This window comes from Neoarius graeffei, chromosome 1 (genome assembly GCF_027579695.1).
Source record: "Neoarius graeffei isolate fNeoGra1 chromosome 1, fNeoGra1.pri, whole genome shotgun sequence".
In the NCBI taxonomy this organism is placed as follows: Eukaryota; Metazoa; Chordata; class Actinopteri; order Siluriformes; family Ariidae; genus Neoarius; species Neoarius graeffei.
In genome coordinates, this window is record NC_083569.1 from 33098904 (window position 1) to 33116129 (window position 17226).

Sequence of the window (17226 nt, forward strand, 5' to 3'; positions counted from 1 at the left end):
AAACTCTGCACCGAAAGGCCCTCGTCGGCCACGGGGCTCGAACCCAGACCTTCATGGTGTGAGGCAACAGCGCTAACCACTACACCACCGTGCCACCCCGTCTGAAAAATATATCTATTTGAAAAAAATGTATCTTTGAAAAAACACTCATCTCATTATCTCTAGCCACTTTATCCTGTTCTACAGGGTCACAGGCAAGCTGGAGCCTATCCCAACTGACTACAGGCGAAAGGCGGGGTACACCCTGGACAAGTCGCCAGGTCATCACAGGGCTGACACATAGACACAGACAACCATTCACACTCACGGTCAATTTAGAGTCACCAGTTAACCTAACCTGCATGTCTTTGGACTGTGGGGGAAACCGGAGCACCCAGAGGAACCCCACGCGGACACGGGGAGAACATGCAAACTCTGCACAGAAAGGCCCTCGCCGGCCACGGGGCTCGAACCCAGACCTTCTTGCTGTGAGGCGACAGTGCTAACCACTACACCACTGTGCCGCCCCGCCTCAAAAATATATATATATTTGAAAAAAATTTATGTTTGAAAAAACAATGACAGAGAATTGAAAAAGACAGCTTGCTCTCAACTGACCTCCCTGTTAAAAATAAAGGTTAAATCAAATAAACAACAATGGGTGATTTGCAATGACATCTCAGTAGGAAACCTCCCGAACGGGGCCCCATGTCAATTTCACCTCACGTTAACCTATTTTCACATTTGGAATTTAAAAAAACTTTGGTTTCCTACATTTTTCATTGGTGTCAGATTATAACATATTGGTGATGAACGCTGGTCAGAAGGGCCCCCTGGAAATTTTTGCTTGGGGCCACAACAGACTCTAAAATCGCCTGTCTCCATCCATCCATTAACTCGCCTAAATCAATAGATTTACACCTTTCAGAAACGAGGCGATTCAATTTCGTTCATTTTCCCTGGCACTAAAGAAAACCTTGAACTTCTTTCCAAAGTATGAATGAATCAATAACGTGTCGGCCATGTTGAATGCTTATAATCATAATTTAAAAACCAGCATGTGCTGCCCCCTGGTGGCTTAACAGTGCACTGCTGTTACTCACCACTGCATTTCCTATTTCAGCCTTGCAGGACCTCTGAAACACATGCCATTTTATTAAGTTCATGAACAGGAGTCTAATTTGTCATCCTGCAATCACTGATGTTCATCCTACATACAGTACATGCTCTTGGGTGATTTGTGAGTTGAGGAAAAAATCTTTCATGATTAACATCTAAAGCATTTGCAGCAGTCTGTTGAGAAAATACAGATACGATTGTTTTATGTGAACAGAAGGTAAACAAGGAAAGCTGGATGTGTTGTAAGTCTTTACCTATATAGTACATACTGTATCCTACACGCTGAGTAAACTGGCCTGACACCACGAGATGAAAACAGTAACTTGTTACAGTGTAATTAATTTTTATATACTTTATTTTATTCCATGCACCATACTTTCGAAAAGTGGTGAGGACACAACCCTAGAACAAGCTATGCCTCTGCTTAAGGGTAAATACCCAATGGACACATGAAACAAAACTCTTTGTAGGCATTTTATTTTCCATCGTCACTGTATGCAGTCATTCCTGTCATGTCATTCCTATAACATTTCAGGAACAGATGTTTTGAAACATTATTTCTGACACGCATAGGGGAATAACACCTGCAGAAAAGTCAAACAAATTTACAGACTTTTGTTCAAATAGGCATTTTCAGCCATCATGACTGCCAACAAAAGAATGTTAAATAATAATAAAAAAAAGGTAATTATACAGGAATGGAAAGCAGGTGAGGAACTAACACCTCACGAGTAGTTAGGAGACAGATTCAGAAATCAAATTCATCTCCTCTGGCTTTCTTCTCCTGTGACTCTGCCCAGGCCTTGTTGATCGTGCGCTTCATTTCATCATCACCCTCTGAATAGATCTTCTTCAGCATATTCATCAGCCCCTCTCCAGGATCTGCGTTCTCATCATAGCTGGGTTTGCTGAGGAGAAAGCAGGACAAGTTGGCTTGATCATCAGGTTACGTGGGCTGTTATCAATATTTTTTAGCAGGGCTTCAGCTAATATATACATCAATCAGAATTCAGGTTTTGAAATTGCCAGAACAGACTTTTGAATAAAACACCAAACACATCTATCTAGGGGTGCAATAGCATGAGAAAATTACAGTAAGCATGTCATCATAGACATGAAAGTCATGGCAATGTTGGGCTTTCACGGATTTTTTTTTTTTTAACTTCTATGGCAGGATGTTTGTACAACATGCATCTTAAAAAACACAACAAGAATTTGGTGCACAAGTTTTAATTCATGCTGGGTTTTCTGAAAATCAACACGGACAAAATTATACACGCACCCACTTAGATTACTAATTCAGTGGTGCTGAAAGTTCCAAATTGCCTTAACTTGCCAAGACCACTTTGTAGCTTCTCTGTTGTCCACATTCAAAGGGTTTGTATGACAGCACCCTAGATTAACTCACACAGTACAATGGGAAAGTCCAAGGAGCTCAGTGCAGATCTGAGAACAAGAATCAGAGATTTACACACTCAGGAAGGTCTCATGGAGCCATTTCTAAACAACTACTGATTCCAAGATCATCAGTTCAAACAACTGTGCATAAATACAAGTTATTCGGAGGTGTAGCTACTTTGCTGGAAGAAGACCCAAATGATCACCCTCAGGTAAAAGGAAATTGTTTCGGATGATCAGGAACAACTCAGGAACCACCAAGTCACAGGCTTGAACTGGAAGCTGCTGGAACACCAGAGTCACTGTCTACAGTCAAGCAAGTTTTACGTCGCCATGGACCGAGAGGCTGCAGTCCACGAAATAAGCCCCTGCTTCAAAATCGACACCTTCAAGCTAAAGTTTGCAGCTGACCATGAAGACAAAGAAAAAGCCTTCTGGAGGAAAGCTTTATGGTCAGATGAGACAAAGATTGAGTTATTTAGCCACAATGACCAGTGTTCCTCTGTAAGCATGGTGGTGGTAGTATCATGCTCTGGGGCTGTTTTGCTGACAGTGAAATGGATGCATTGCACAGAATGAATGGAATAATGAAGAACCTCAAGTCTTAAAGTGCTGATGACACGAATATGACTCTATGCAATTTCTTAAACTATACAACATGGCAAACGTGTTAGATTTCTGTTATAATTACGTGAAAAGAAGCTGTTGTTACGTGAATATCCAACTTTTAATTGCACAGCGCAAGAAAACTGGGTCCGTGGCTCGCGGCCATGCTGTGACATCAGCGGAAGAACACGCTGCGGTTCACTGGCTGTTCTACTCTAGTTCTACTCAATGGAAATGGCGCATGAAAACGCCGGTGAACTCTCTAGTGCTAGCTCTTCCTCTTCTGGGAGTCTAGAATTGTGTTGATCTCTTCCGAATAGAATCTATGATAGCCTACCCTCTTTACCCTTTGCCTCTCGTTGCTAGGCGGCAGTTACATGAAAGCCGCAAGCTTTCACAAGCAAATACATGACTGATATCACGCCGACTTTATGATTACATTTATGATTATCATGTAGAATCTATAGCTCTACGTACCTTTATCTTATGTCGTTTCACAACAAGTTCTGACAGGAGGACTGTCTTTGGATCCGGCATAGCTACTAGTAGACCCCCTCCGGAATACTGGCAGTGTTGGCAGATTGGGATTTTTCCCGCCCAGTTGGGCGGTTTTGAACATATTTTGGGCTGGAAAACTTCAGCAGTATCTGGCAGATACTGCTGAAGTTTTCCAGCCCAAAATATGTTCAAAACCCACCAAAATGCACTTGAAACCGCCCAACTGGGCGGGAAAAATCCCAATCTGGCAACACTGTGTAGGCACTGCTGATGGTAGTAACACGTTTGTGCTGAACTGAACACCCAAGAGATTCTTTTAAGCTGGGAAGGGTGTCAAAACAATCCAAATCTAAGTGTTCAGAGCACAGGACGGATGTTGGTGAGGGCTCCCACTTGTCACGAGTGCGCCTGACTTGCTTCACCCACTTCGCATGCAGCTCGGGATCTCTGGGAAACTTGAATAAACTTACCCCATCCTTGTGGGTTTTGGAGCAAAAGCCGGCAACACAACGCGAAGGCGCGCATATTATATATATATATATACACACATACATACACACTGAACAAAAATATAAACGCAGCGGTCCATATTTTATGAAATACAAAATGTTCAGATAGAAATTCATTTTCATTTTTATTTTCTATGTGCCCGAGCCCAGTCCAGACGAGAACGCTGTCGCCCAGCAGTCAGGTCCAATCCTCGATGAGGTCTATGTGCATGGAGGCCAGCTTCTCTGAGTCAGTTTCTCACAGTTTGACTGCTGACCCTGCGATTGTGTCTCCCCATGGTCTCATCTGCAGTCCGTGTTGCAGTCCGGCACCGATCACGCAGGTGGGTCAGACGGATATGCCGGTCTTGTGCTGGAGTGGCGACACGTGGCCTGTGTGCATGTGGCATGTTGTCTGTGGTGCCATGCTGCTGAAATCATCGTCGGAGGCGGACTATCGTGGAATGCACCCCCAATTGACGCCCTACAGCTCTGATGGACATTCCAGCCTGCAGCATGCCAATGGCTCGTTCCCGGTTGATTCTGGTCATCTGTGGCATCTTGACATTTGAACATTTTTGTCATTTTAGGGTGGCCTTTTATTGGCCCCACATAAAGGATGGTCATGACATGCATTACTCAGTGAAATTTTTGTCTGCAATGGTCACACCCGACTGGATCATGGATTATCTCAAGTCTGGGCACTGCTCAGAACTTGAGTAGAGGGACTTTTTTTTTTTTCAAAAAATGTTTACTGGTATGCTATACTATCATTTGATGTGGGCAGAAAAAAAAAAAATCAGTATCGGATGTACAAAATAAATAAAATCTTTAGGTGCTGCGTTTATATTTTTGTTCAGTGTATATATCAGTGGCGACTGGTGGTCATAAAAATAGAGGAGGACAGTGAGTGAATAGATAGGTGGATGGTAGAGAGAGAGAGAGAGAGAGAGAGAGAGATTGGAAGTTGTGTGGGTGTTTACAACTGTTAGGGGATTTGTATATTTTTAAAGATAAGCTCTGTTAAAAATGGGGTTTTTTTGTTACTGCAAGAAATAAAAGTAAAATGTTTTTGAGGACACATCAGCATGGGAAATACCATGTAGTGTAATGCTTGTTGAATGAGCTATGTGAGGTGTGAATGGGTCAAATTTAAAACAGTAATTCATTTAAAAAAGTAGTCAAGTCTCCTGGATGTCTGGGTGGCAAATTTGTCAATGACTTGCTCATACCACTGGGGATCTTGTTGAAGAGATTTAAGCATCCTCCTTTCAATTGACATGACTGCTAAACTTTTCAACCTCTCTTGTCCCATTGTGTTTCTGGTGAAGCTTTTTATGCGCTTCAGACATGAGAAGCTCCTCTCAACTCCTGCTGAGGTGGCACCAATGGTGGCAATCAGACACGAGTCTATACACCTGAGACATTGCCTCATCAAGCCTGTTTGACTTCATGAAGCTGATAGCCTCACACAGTTTTCGGGAAGAGTGGATCTCTGCATCACTGTAGAAATGCTGCAGTTCCACCTTCAGTTTGGCCTCATCAAAGAAATTCCCATATGTCTCTGACAAGTTGGACAATGCACGAGAAGGGAATTCTGCTTTAAATGATTCAAATTTGTCAAAGTCTAACAGCTCCATGAAATGCAAACGGCCAAGCTGCTGGAAGCGCTGTGTGAGTTGGGCCTTGATGCTGTCATGCACTGAGTCATAGAGAGTTTTATAGACCTGGCGATGGTCTTGCTCACCCTGCCTTCTCTTTCTCCTGTGACCAAATTCGGGGTCTTCTGTGAGACTGGCAGCTTTGCTGTATGTTTTCTCAAAAGCCCTGTCTGACTTCAGCTCATTAAGCAACTGCATAAAGTTTTCTATGCGCTGTTTGCAGAAGGAAACATCCATGACTTTCTGTTGCAGTATGTTAAATAAAACGTCGGTCTGTGCAAACAGCTCCTCAAAAGTAAAAAGCAAGACCATGAACTCAAAGTCTTCCAATTTTGCCTTCAGGCCATCCGCCAATCGAGTTGTTTCATCATCCATAGAAGGATGTTCTAGAATGCGGGTAAACGTGTTAAGCAATTTTTCATGGTTACCTGCGACGGTATTCACGACCCTGGATGAGAAATTCCAACGTGTTGGAGCGGTCTTTGGCATTCTCGCGCAATCAGATTCCTCAAGTAGTGCCACCCTCTTACTTGATTTGGAAAAGAATGACGTGAACCCACCCAGGTTTGCAAAAAAGACTCGCGCTTTGCATATGGCCTTGACACCTTGACTAAGGACGAGATTCAGGCAGTGGGCGTGACAGTGAACAAAAGTACCGGCTGGAGCAACCTCTCTCACTTTAGCCTGCAGTCCATTGAGAGCCGAAGCCATCACCGCAGCACCATCGTAAGTTTGTGCAACCAACTTCTCAGCAAAGTTGTAAGGGGACATCTCGGACTGCACAAACTGAAACAATGACTAGTGGGAGGGATGCGCAGACACGTCGAAAAAGCCCAGAAAACGTTCCTGAATAATGCCCTGACTGTCCACGAACCTCGCGATAATTGAGAGCTGGGAATGACAGCTTACATCAGTGGTTTCGTCAATCTGCCATGAAAAAAACGGAGTCACGTTTAATTCTTTCAATATTTCGTGGCTGATTGACGTGCCGATTGCACAGATCAAGTCGTTCTGGATGCCACAGGACATGCCACTAAAAACACCAGAAGACTGCAACTGCTCTGCCAGCAAATTGTCATACCGTGCAATCAGTTCCGTCAGCTCCCTATAGTTTCCCTTGTTGTCTGAATTTGGCCCTTCATCCCGCCCCCTAAATGCCAGCTCCCGCATGCCCAAATACGCCACAGCATCAATCAGACGCCTCAGTGTATCTCTGTTGCGACGCACTTTAGCATTGTGCTGTGCCACTTGTATCCGCACACCCTCGTCCACTAGCTGGTCAACTGGCACACTGCCTAGCAATTTCAGGCGAATAGCTGCACCGTGTTCCTTGGTCTGGTCGTGGCGCTTGGTGGCCCTGTCCAAATTTTAAATGTCATTAAATCCCTGCACAGACCATGTTTGGGATTTGCTACCCATCAACAGGCAAGGCCAGCAATACAGCCGTTTGGTTGTGACACTGCCTGTTAGCCATGGGTATCTCCGATACCACGAGGTGTTGGTGTTAAACACACTTAGCTTACCATTCAGTTTCTGAATGTTAAGTTGGGGAACTGGTCTCCCTTCGGTTTTGATTCTAACCTTCTCATAACCCAGTGTTTGAAATGGCGTGTTTAACATTGTGTACACAATGTCACGTTCCTCCATCGCGTTTTATTAAGTTGATAAACTACAACAAAGCAATAGCCAACAATTAGTCAAATTCTCCGCTGTCCGCACTACTCAAAACGACACTACTCTAGCTCGGCAATGGCACTGACAGTAAGTATGCTATGATTTCAACCCGCCAACTCATCCCTTCATTCTGATTGGCCGCACTGACGAATGCAGCTCTGCTAATTGGCTGCTTGATGACAGGCAAATAGACCCGCCCAAATGGAGGAATCGCCTCCCTTTCGCCCATTCACTCCCATGTTAAAAGAGGAGCCCGCGAATCGCCCATGTTCTGAGCGCATACAATGGATGTCAATGAGGAGGTTAGGGAGGACGATATTTTGGCGAGTTTTTCTTCCATTTTTAATTGATAAAATATAGTTATTTCAACTGTTTTGACATGTTTTAAACGTTTGTCTATTAATTATATGCGTTTTTTTAAACTAATGTGTCCTGGAAATTCTTTCTTTAAAATTTTAAGGGAGGATCTTCCTCCCTTTCCTCAATGGAGGAGTCGCCATTGAGATTATATATATATAAATAATGTCTAATAAAAATACTAATAATGATAAACTGAACACCTGTCGCATCAACAACAAACTGGTAAGTTAGGAGGAAGGTTCTTTCGCTGACATCATATCGCTTCTCCTCCTCTTTCGTCTCCTGGGTGCTGCAGCCCTGTCAAATTTGCCCAAATAGCCGCGTTTATCATAACTTGTAAAATAGGCGCCTTCGTGAATTAATATATGGATCATCGGGAATTACTTATGTTATAAAGCATCGCCAAAAACGTCAAAAACGTGTCATCAGCACTTTAAGCATAACTTCAAACAAATCAGCTAGACGGTTGAAACTTGGACACAATTGGGTGTTCCAAAAAGGACAATGTCCCCAAACACATCAAAGCTGATTGTAGACTGAATAATGCAGTCTAACATTAAGCTTAAAACAAGTCCTAACCTCAACCCTATCGAAAACATGTGGACTGTGCTTCAAAGTTGGGTCTGTGCCAGGAAACACAAATTTAATTGAACACTACTAATTCTGCTACGAAGAGTGGACAAATATGCAACCAGAATTTTTCCAGAAGCTTGCTGATGGCAAACCAAACCAAGTCAAGGTAAAACTTGAGGGACATTTAACCAAATATTAGGTGTGCTATATGTATACATTTGACCATATATGTATAGTTTTGGCTCAGTGTCGATTTCAGAAAACTTAAATTAAAACTTGCGTACCATTTTTTTTTTAAATTAAAAGATGCATGTTGTACAATTATTCTGCCACAGAAAAAGATCAGGGAAATAACTGAAAGCCAAATGTTGTCGTGGCAATATCGAGGTCTGTAAACTTCTGATACTGCAACTCTGTGTGTAGCATTCAAAAATAATTTGAATTAAATGTTTCTACATAAAGATACTATAAACAGTAAACAAATGAAACAAGTCAAAATTTGGTGTGATGACCCTTTGCATGACAAAACAACCAAACAGTCGTCTCAGGTACAGTTTTATAAGGAAATGAGCTGCAAGTTTTACTGAGCATCTTGCAGAAACAGCTACAGTTCTTCTGGACACTTTGTCAGACTTGTTTCTTATCTTTGCAGCAAAACCTAGTAGCCTTCATTATGCCCCCCGATAATATGCTGCTTTCTTTACTGACATACAAAAATTTTTCTGTAGCATTAATTTTGTGGTGGGAAACAAATGTTTGGAACTCTAAAATGTTTTTGCACCAATTCAATAGTGTATAAGGCCATAAAATAAAAATCCATAACAAAAATTTGTACTTAAAGTGCCTAACATTTTTGCACAGTCCCATGATACTGACAAAGTAACATTTCAATAGCTCTAATTCACCTTTTATTTCTTTAATAAAGGTAAATACTACTTTTAAGTCATATTTAGCACTAATTTGGGAGATGCTTCCCCTAGTGTTCTTGAGCATCTTCTGTTGCTAGCCTCTTGTATTGCAATGCACCCCTCAAGATAATTTCACAATCTTTACAGACCTCAATTACATACATACGCTCATGAAGAACTTGCTTTACAGTTGATGCTACTTTAATCACCACCTTCGGGTGATTAATAATTTGTCCTTACTAAAATTTCAAATACTTGATCCAAACATGTCAAAATCACAAATGTAGTATTTCAAATTGACTGATTAACGTACAATGCTAATTTTAAACAATGTCTCATAAAGGATAGTCATTTCAGAAAAACCTATCATTCTTGCATTGGTAAAATGCCTTTAAAATTTCAATTAAAAAAAAAAAAAAAAAGTGTTAAAAAAAGATTTATTTAATGTTGCCCTCTATTGGCAATTTCACAAGTAAGAATTGGTGAATTTGGGAAACGACACAAAAATAAGCTTAATCTTGCTCTAAAAATTGAAAGAAACCAAGCCCTACATTAAGTAGTTATATTTATCTAACTTCAATTTTTTTTGTCCCCATTTAAAAAACAAACAAACAAACACTGCACCAAAAATATGGTTTTGTGAAAAGTATATGCCATTTACTGGCACCCCTGCATTTAATACTTTGTGCAACTTCATTTTACACATAATGACACAGAGTCTTTTATAATGCTTGGGGACATTGGAGAATACACAACAGAATCCAAGATCACACCTCAATACGCAGTGTCTCCACATCCTTCAGGATCCTCAGCCACAGATATAAAAAGCTAGATTTTCCTGGTTATTGCACTATTTTGTGGATGCGGATGCATGTTTTGGACCGTTGCCCTGCTGGAAGATCCATCTATAATAGTTGTAGCTTCTTGGCAGAAGCAGATTCATATGACAGAAAACAGTCCTGTTGTCTAACAAATCAAAATTCTTTTTGGAAATCTTGGACACCACGTCCCCCAGGATAAGAGGAGAGGGATCATATGGCAGCGAGGGGGGTGGCCAAGTGATTACACCTGTTGTCAATTAAATGTGTGTGTTTGTTGCAGTAACGGTGGAACATAGAAAAGGAGGGAGAGAGCAGAGAGCTCCCCAGACCGGAACACAACTGTGTGCGAGTGCGTGTATAATATGCGCACATGCGTGTGTCCTAGGAGTGAGCAAGTGAAGCTGAAAAACCTCAATAAGCGTGTGTGAATATCATCTCCCGCCTGCCGTGCTTCTGTACTCCACCCACATCAGGGAAGTGTTACAGTAGTACCGAAACCCGGGAGTACGGAAGGGCACCACCCCATGGAGTCCTCGCCATTCAAAGATCTCATCCATGCCCTTGCTACAGCTCAGCAGAACCAGCATCAATCACTGATCACCCTCTGGAAGGAGCAAGAACAACGCTTTGAAGCCTTGATGCTCACCCAGCAGGAAGATCACCAGGTGTTCTGGCACCTGCTTGCATTGGTGGGGTCCTTGACTGCCACCGCAGCAGACCCTCTCCACGTTACCCTCACGAAGATGGGCCCCCATGATGATCCGGAAGCCTTCCTAGTGCTCTTTGAGCAAGCGGCTGAAGCACGGGGGCGGCTGGTTGCGCAGCGTGCCTACTTCTGCTGTAGACTGGCGAGTTGTAGCTCACTGCACAGCAGCTCCCCGCCAAAAGCCGGCTCATATATGCTGACTTGAAGCGAGCCACCCTGCAGCGTGTCGGCCGCTCCCTGGAACATCGTCAGCGCTACCGGACACTGAATTTAGAGGAGGTTGGCTGGCTGTTCGCATTCAGCCAACAGCTCCAGGACACCTGCCCGTGGTGGCTGAAGATGGACAACCATGACACCAAGGGAATCACTGACCTGGTGACACTGGAATAGTTCATTGCGTGACTTCCAGAAGGAACGGCGGAGTGAGTCTTGAGTCATTGCCTGGTGTCACCGGAACAAACCATCGAATTGGCAGAGGACCATTTGGCAGTAGTTCCAACAGCAGGCGGACATGTCTCCTCTTCGTCTCCCCCCTTCCCTTCCCCGCCCTGTTCCCTCACCGCGGAGGCATGGGCTGACTGCCCCCCAGCCGGCCAGTCATACCCATGGTGTCCTCTAGTCTTCCCCTTCCATGTTGGTGTCTTCTCCCCCTCAGGTGAGGGGCACCCAGAACACCGGCGCAGATGGGAAGCCTGGGCCGGTGTGCTGGCACTACGGGGAGCCAGGACATCTCCAGAGTCAATGCTCCGCAGGGCAGAGACCGCCCCTGATTGGGCCGGAACGTACCGCATACCGGTAAGTGTGCAAGGGAATACGTATCACGCATCGGTGGATTCCAGCTGTAATCAGACCTCAATCCACCAAAGCCTGTTGCAAGGTGAGGCATTGTGAAGAGCACAAGTGGTGAAGGTTCTGTGTGCGTACGGGGATGTTCACAACTACCCATTAGTGTCTGTCCACATTCTATTTTGGGGAGAAAAGCATAGAATAAAGGCAGCAGTTAATCCTCGTCTCACCCACTCACTGATTTTGGGGACTGATTGGCTGGGGTTCAAAGGATTGATGGAACACATAGTAAGGGATGAGTCCTGCATTAGTACATCATGGGGAGATCCCAGTGTGGCATTGACTGGGGAAGCGGTCACAGAGCCATCTACGTCAGCACCACATTAGGGCAATACGAGGAGTGAGGAGCCGCTCGCCCATCCTCCCCCTCTCGGGGATTCCCTTGAGGATTTCCTGTTAGAGCAGTCGCAAGATGAGACTCTGCGTCATGCATTTGACCAAGGGAAAGTAATCGATGGTCAAACTCTCTAGCCAAATGCGACACCCTCCTTCTCATATTTTGCTATTACTAAGGAGAGGCTGTATCGAGTGATGCAGGACACTCAAACCAGAGAACAGATAACCCAGTTGTTAGTCCCAAAAGAGCCACAGGGAACTCTTATTCCATGCAGCTCAACTTTAATCCCATGGCTGGATAAAACACTAGCCCGAACAATGGCCCAGTTCTAGTGGCCAGGGATTCATGGGGACATTCATCAGTGGTGTGCGGCGTGCCGCGAATGCCAATTAGTAAATCCCGGGGCCATTCCAAAAGCACTTTTGCGCCTTCTCCCTCTAATCAAGACCCTTTTCGAAAGGATTGATATGGATCTCGTTGGGCCATTAGATTGGTCAGCACAAGGATATCACTATTTTAGTTCTGGTGGACTATGCAACGCGATATCCGGAAGTGGTGCCTCTCCGCATTCTCAGAACGCAATATTGCAGAAGCACTCCTGTGTTAATCGCCCAGGTCAGGATTCCAAAAGAAATCCTGACAGACCAAGGCACTACATTTGTGTCACGCACACTGTGCGAACTGTATGGGTTATTGGGATTGGAATGTAAATCTAGCCGCACCAGTGTCTGTCACCCACAAAACAGATGGCGTAGTGGAACGATTTGATCAGACACCCAAAAACTTAATTTGGGAATTTGTAAGTGAAGATGCACATAATTGGGATAAATGGCTCAAGTCCCTGTTATTTGCAGTACAAGAAGCCCCCATGGGATTTTCACCCTTTGTGTTATTATATGGGCGTAAGCCGCATGGCATTTTGGACATGCTACGAGAAAACTGGGAGGAGGGACCGTCACCAAGTAAAAATGAAATTCAGTACGTTCTCAACCTGCATGCAAAGCTCCACACCCTCACGCACTTAACCCAGGAGAATTTATGGCAGGCACAAGAATGTCAAGTCTGGCTGTACGACAGGGGCGTGCGCCTTAGAGAGTTTACTCCCAGGAAACAAGGTACTCGTATTATTGCCCATGTCGCGCTCCAAATTAAATCACCAAATGGCAAGGGCCCTTCGAGATCACATGGGGAGTTGGGGACGTCGACTATAAGGTGAGGCGAATGGATAGGGGCAAGGCACTGCAAATCTACCACTTCAACCCATTAAAACGTTGGAACGAGGGGGTCCCCATGGCACTGGTAGTTCCGGAGAAGGTAGAGCTGGGGCCAGAGGTTTTTTTAAATTAAGGAGGAGGGGGAGGGAAGAGAGAAAAAAAAAAAAAGCAGCCTCAAATCACTCTGGTTCCTTGTGGAGACCACCTCTCACCGGCTGAACTCACGGAGATTGCCAAACTGCAAAAGGAATTTTCCGACATGTTCTTGCCCCTTCTCGACTGCGCCCACCTCACAGACGCTCCTGGGAGCAGTGGTGCGTAGCCGCCATTACCGCTTGCCCGAACACACACACACAAAAAAGTTCAGGATGAACTCAAGGTCATGCTCAAAATGAACCTAATCAAGGAGTCCCACAGTGCCTGGAGCAGCCCAGTGGTCCTGGTTCCCAAGACCGACGGGTCAGTCCGGTTCTATGCGGACTATAGAAAATTCAACGCAGTGTCTAAATTTGATGTATACCCGATGCCTCACATTGATGAGTTGCTTGATCGGTTAGGTGCTGCTCGCTTTTATTTCAACGCTGGATTTAACGGCAGAATATTGGCAGATTCCTTTGACTCCTCTATCCCGAGAAAAAACAGCCTTTTCCACACTGTTTGGAATACACCAATTTGTCACACTTCCTTCTGGGTTATTTAGGGCTCCTGCTACGTTCCAGCGGCTCATGGACAAGATCCTCCACCCTCACACTGCCTACGCAGCAGCTTACCTCGACATCATTATTTATATCAACGACTGGCCACGGCACCTGGAACATCTTAGGACCGTCTTAGAGCCGCTGAGGTGTGCAGATCTCACAGCTAACCCGAAAAAGTGTGTGATTGGGCAGGTGGAAGTACGGTATCTGGGGTTCCACTTGGGTCATGGGCAGGTGCATCCCCAAATTAACAAGACTGCAGTGATTGCGGCCTGCTCGAGGCCCAAGACCAAAAAGGGGGCAAGATAGTTCCTGGGGCTGGCTGGCTACCATCATAGGTTCATACCTAATTATTTGGACATCACCAGCCCGCTGACTGATCTCACTAAAAAGGGAGCACCAGATCTGGTCCAGTGGACAAAGCAGTGCCAAAAGGCTTTCACTAAAATTAAAGCTGCACTGTGTGGGGGGACCACTTCTACACTCCCGACTTCTCTCTCCCCTTTATTTTACAGACGGACGCATCAGATAGAGGGCTGGGGGCCGTTTTGTCCCAGAAGGTGGAGGGCAAAGAGTGTCCCGTGCTGTACGTTAGTCGCAAGCTCTCGATGCACGAAAGCAAGTACAGCACCGCTGAAAAGGAGTGCCTGGCCATCAAGTGGGCAGTTCTCACCTTTCGATACTACTTGCTGGTGCGCCCCTTCACCCCCTGTTCGGACCACGCAGCCCTCCAGTGGCTCCACTGCATGAAGGATGCCAATGCGCGGATCACCTGTTGGCATCTCGCCCTCCAGCCATTTAAATTCAAAGTGGTCCACAGGCCAGGGGCGCAGGTCGCTGCTGCAGGCCAGACGGCTCCCCGGCTTGAGTCGGGTGGTGGGGGTATGTGACAGCAGGGGCATGGCCAAGTGTCAGTTTGTAAATGGAGGGCAGGGTCAGGGAAGGTGAGTGGCCAAGTCATTACACCTTTTGTCAATTAATGTGTGTCTGGGTGTGTTTGTTGCAGTGATGGTGGAACATGGAAAAGGAGGGAGAGAGCAGAGAGCTCCCCAGACCAGAACATGACTGTGCACGCGCGTCCTAGAGTCAGCAAGTGAAGCTGAAAAGCCTAAATAAGCGTGTATGAATATCATCTCCCGCCTGCCGTGCTTCTGTACTCCACCCACATCAGGGAAGTGTTACAGACCATCAGACTGATCAGTGCACAGTTCAAAAGCTAGCAGTATAGGGGTGCATTACTGCACATGGCACAAGTAGTTTGTACATCTGCGAAGGCCCCATTAATGGTGAATGATATGTACATGTTTCAGAGCAATATGCTGCCATCCAAATGACTTCTTTTCCAGGGGAGGCCTTCCTTCTTTAAGCAAGACAATGTCAAACAGCATTCTGCATGCATTACAACTGCATGGCTCTGTAGTAAAACAGTCCAGGTGCTAAAGTGGCCTGCCTGCAATCCAGACCTGTCCCTCATTTAAAATATTTGGCACATTATGAAGTGCAAAAATACGACAAAAGGGGAGCCCTGAACTGTTGAACCATTGAAATTGTATATTAGGCAAGAATGGGACAACATTTATCTTTCAAAACTACAGCAATTGGTCTCCACAGTTCCCAAATGTTTACAGAGTGTTGTTAAAAGTAGAGGTAATACAACAAAGTGGTAAACCTGACCCTGTCCCAATTTTTTTTGGTACAAGTTGCTGGCATCAAATTCAAAATGGAAAAAATATTTTTCAAGCAATAAAATTTCAGTTTCAACGTTTGATATGCTGTCTTTGTACCACATTCAATGAAATATATAGTTTGTGATTTGCAAATCATTGCATTCTCTTTTTATTTACATTTTACAAAAGCATCCCAATTTTTTTCTTTAATTGGGGTTGTATATTATATTGCACATACAAATAACACTGAAAAGTTAGATTTATCCCTGAAACAGTTAGTCACAGCTAGGTATGTAATGATTCCTTCAATTCATGATATTGGAGTCATGATTTGATTTTCCCATGATATTTTTGAAAAAACAAACGTTTTATAACTAAGAAATTGCAACATTTTCTTATTCTTTGTCAACTTAAATATTCCTTTTGTTAACGCGCACACACACACTTGTTTCATTTTCTTCATAGCCAGCAATATTTATTTACCCACTTTTGTAAAGGTTGGAGTAAAACATAATAGCCTATTAACTAAAATATTCCTTTAATTAGAAATGAAAAAAGTTAACAAATAGGCCTTTTCTTTATAAAGAATTCTGAACATTTATATTACCTGCATTTGCTTCCCTTTTGTTTAGCTTTTGGCAGTCAAAAGAGAGCTCAGATTTCTTTGATTCCGATTCCCACTATTGTACGTTAATGCACCCTCTGCTGTCGAAACAACTCAATTACAGCTAGGAAAAACTAAGCTCACACAGCCTGATAATTGTGATTCATTTTTTTTTTTCATTGATTCGAAGTGTCAAAACGGTATTGTGATTTACTGTTGCACAATATATCGTTACATGCCTAGTCGCAGCTCATTAGCAGACTTTATATGGCCCTTATGCTGTTTTCAAAACATGATGTTGAGAGTGCAAGCAATGCCTATCTAAGGAGACAGTCATATTTCAATTGTCCATGATGATAGGAATGTGCAGAGTCAAGTTCTCTTGTATAAATGCCATACTCACTCTTTCTCCTTCGACTGTTTCTCCACCTGTGTAAAGCACTCCCATTTCTTTGTTGCCTTCTTTTTGCACATGACAAGTACCATGTCTGTTTTCACCTGTGTTTATATAAAAAAAAATAAAAAAAAACAAACCATAAAAGACCAATGAAGAGATGTAGTCTACTGAGAACACTCATTGCGCTCAGTGTTGGACAGACTGACACACCTTTCTACTGCTCTCCTCAACTACAATGGGCCACAAGAGGTTGTTGACTGTCATTTGATAGTTTTTTCCCTCCAACTCTTGAACAAGCACATTGAAAGACCTGTAAAAGACAGAAATGGTTTCAATCGTTCATCACAAAAGACACATTTATGAACTGAGGCACTCAAAATCTTTAGACTCCATTACAAGACCTTAATAATAATGGAAAATGGCAGTGTCCAATATTGTTCATCGTACATTTCAGATTGAGCTCACTATACTTTACAACATACAGTACTGTGCAAAAGTCTTAGGCAGCCTATTTTTTTTCCATACAAACTGTTATAAATTTCTATTTTATGACTTCTACATTATCGAGTCAGTACAAAAATATTTTAGGAGTTCCAAATGTTTGTTTTCCAGCACAAAATTAAATGTTACAAGGGGAGGAAAAGGAGGAAGAAAAGGGAAAAAAAAAAACCA

The 17226-nt window shown here is 43.8% G+C and overlaps 1 protein-coding gene across 2 annotated transcripts in view; it reads right to left on the reverse strand.

Annotated features, from left to right (window-relative positions):
- Positions 1-1558: 1558 nt before the first annotated feature.
- Positions 1559-17226, reverse strand: part of cacybp (calcyclin binding protein) — a 32375-nt gene continuing 16707 nt past the window's right edge. For both annotated transcript variants that reach the window (XM_060922764.1, XM_060922755.1), the window contains exons 4-6: positions 16765-16864; positions 16561-16655; positions 1559-2006 (exon numbers count right to left, since the gene is read on the reverse strand). In XM_060922764.1, the coding sequence (XP_060778747.1) occupies positions 1847-2006; positions 16561-16655; positions 16765-16864 (355 nt within the window). In that variant the 3' untranslated portion in view covers positions 1559-1846. The remainder of the gene's footprint in view (positions 2007-16560; positions 16656-16764; positions 16865-17226) is intronic.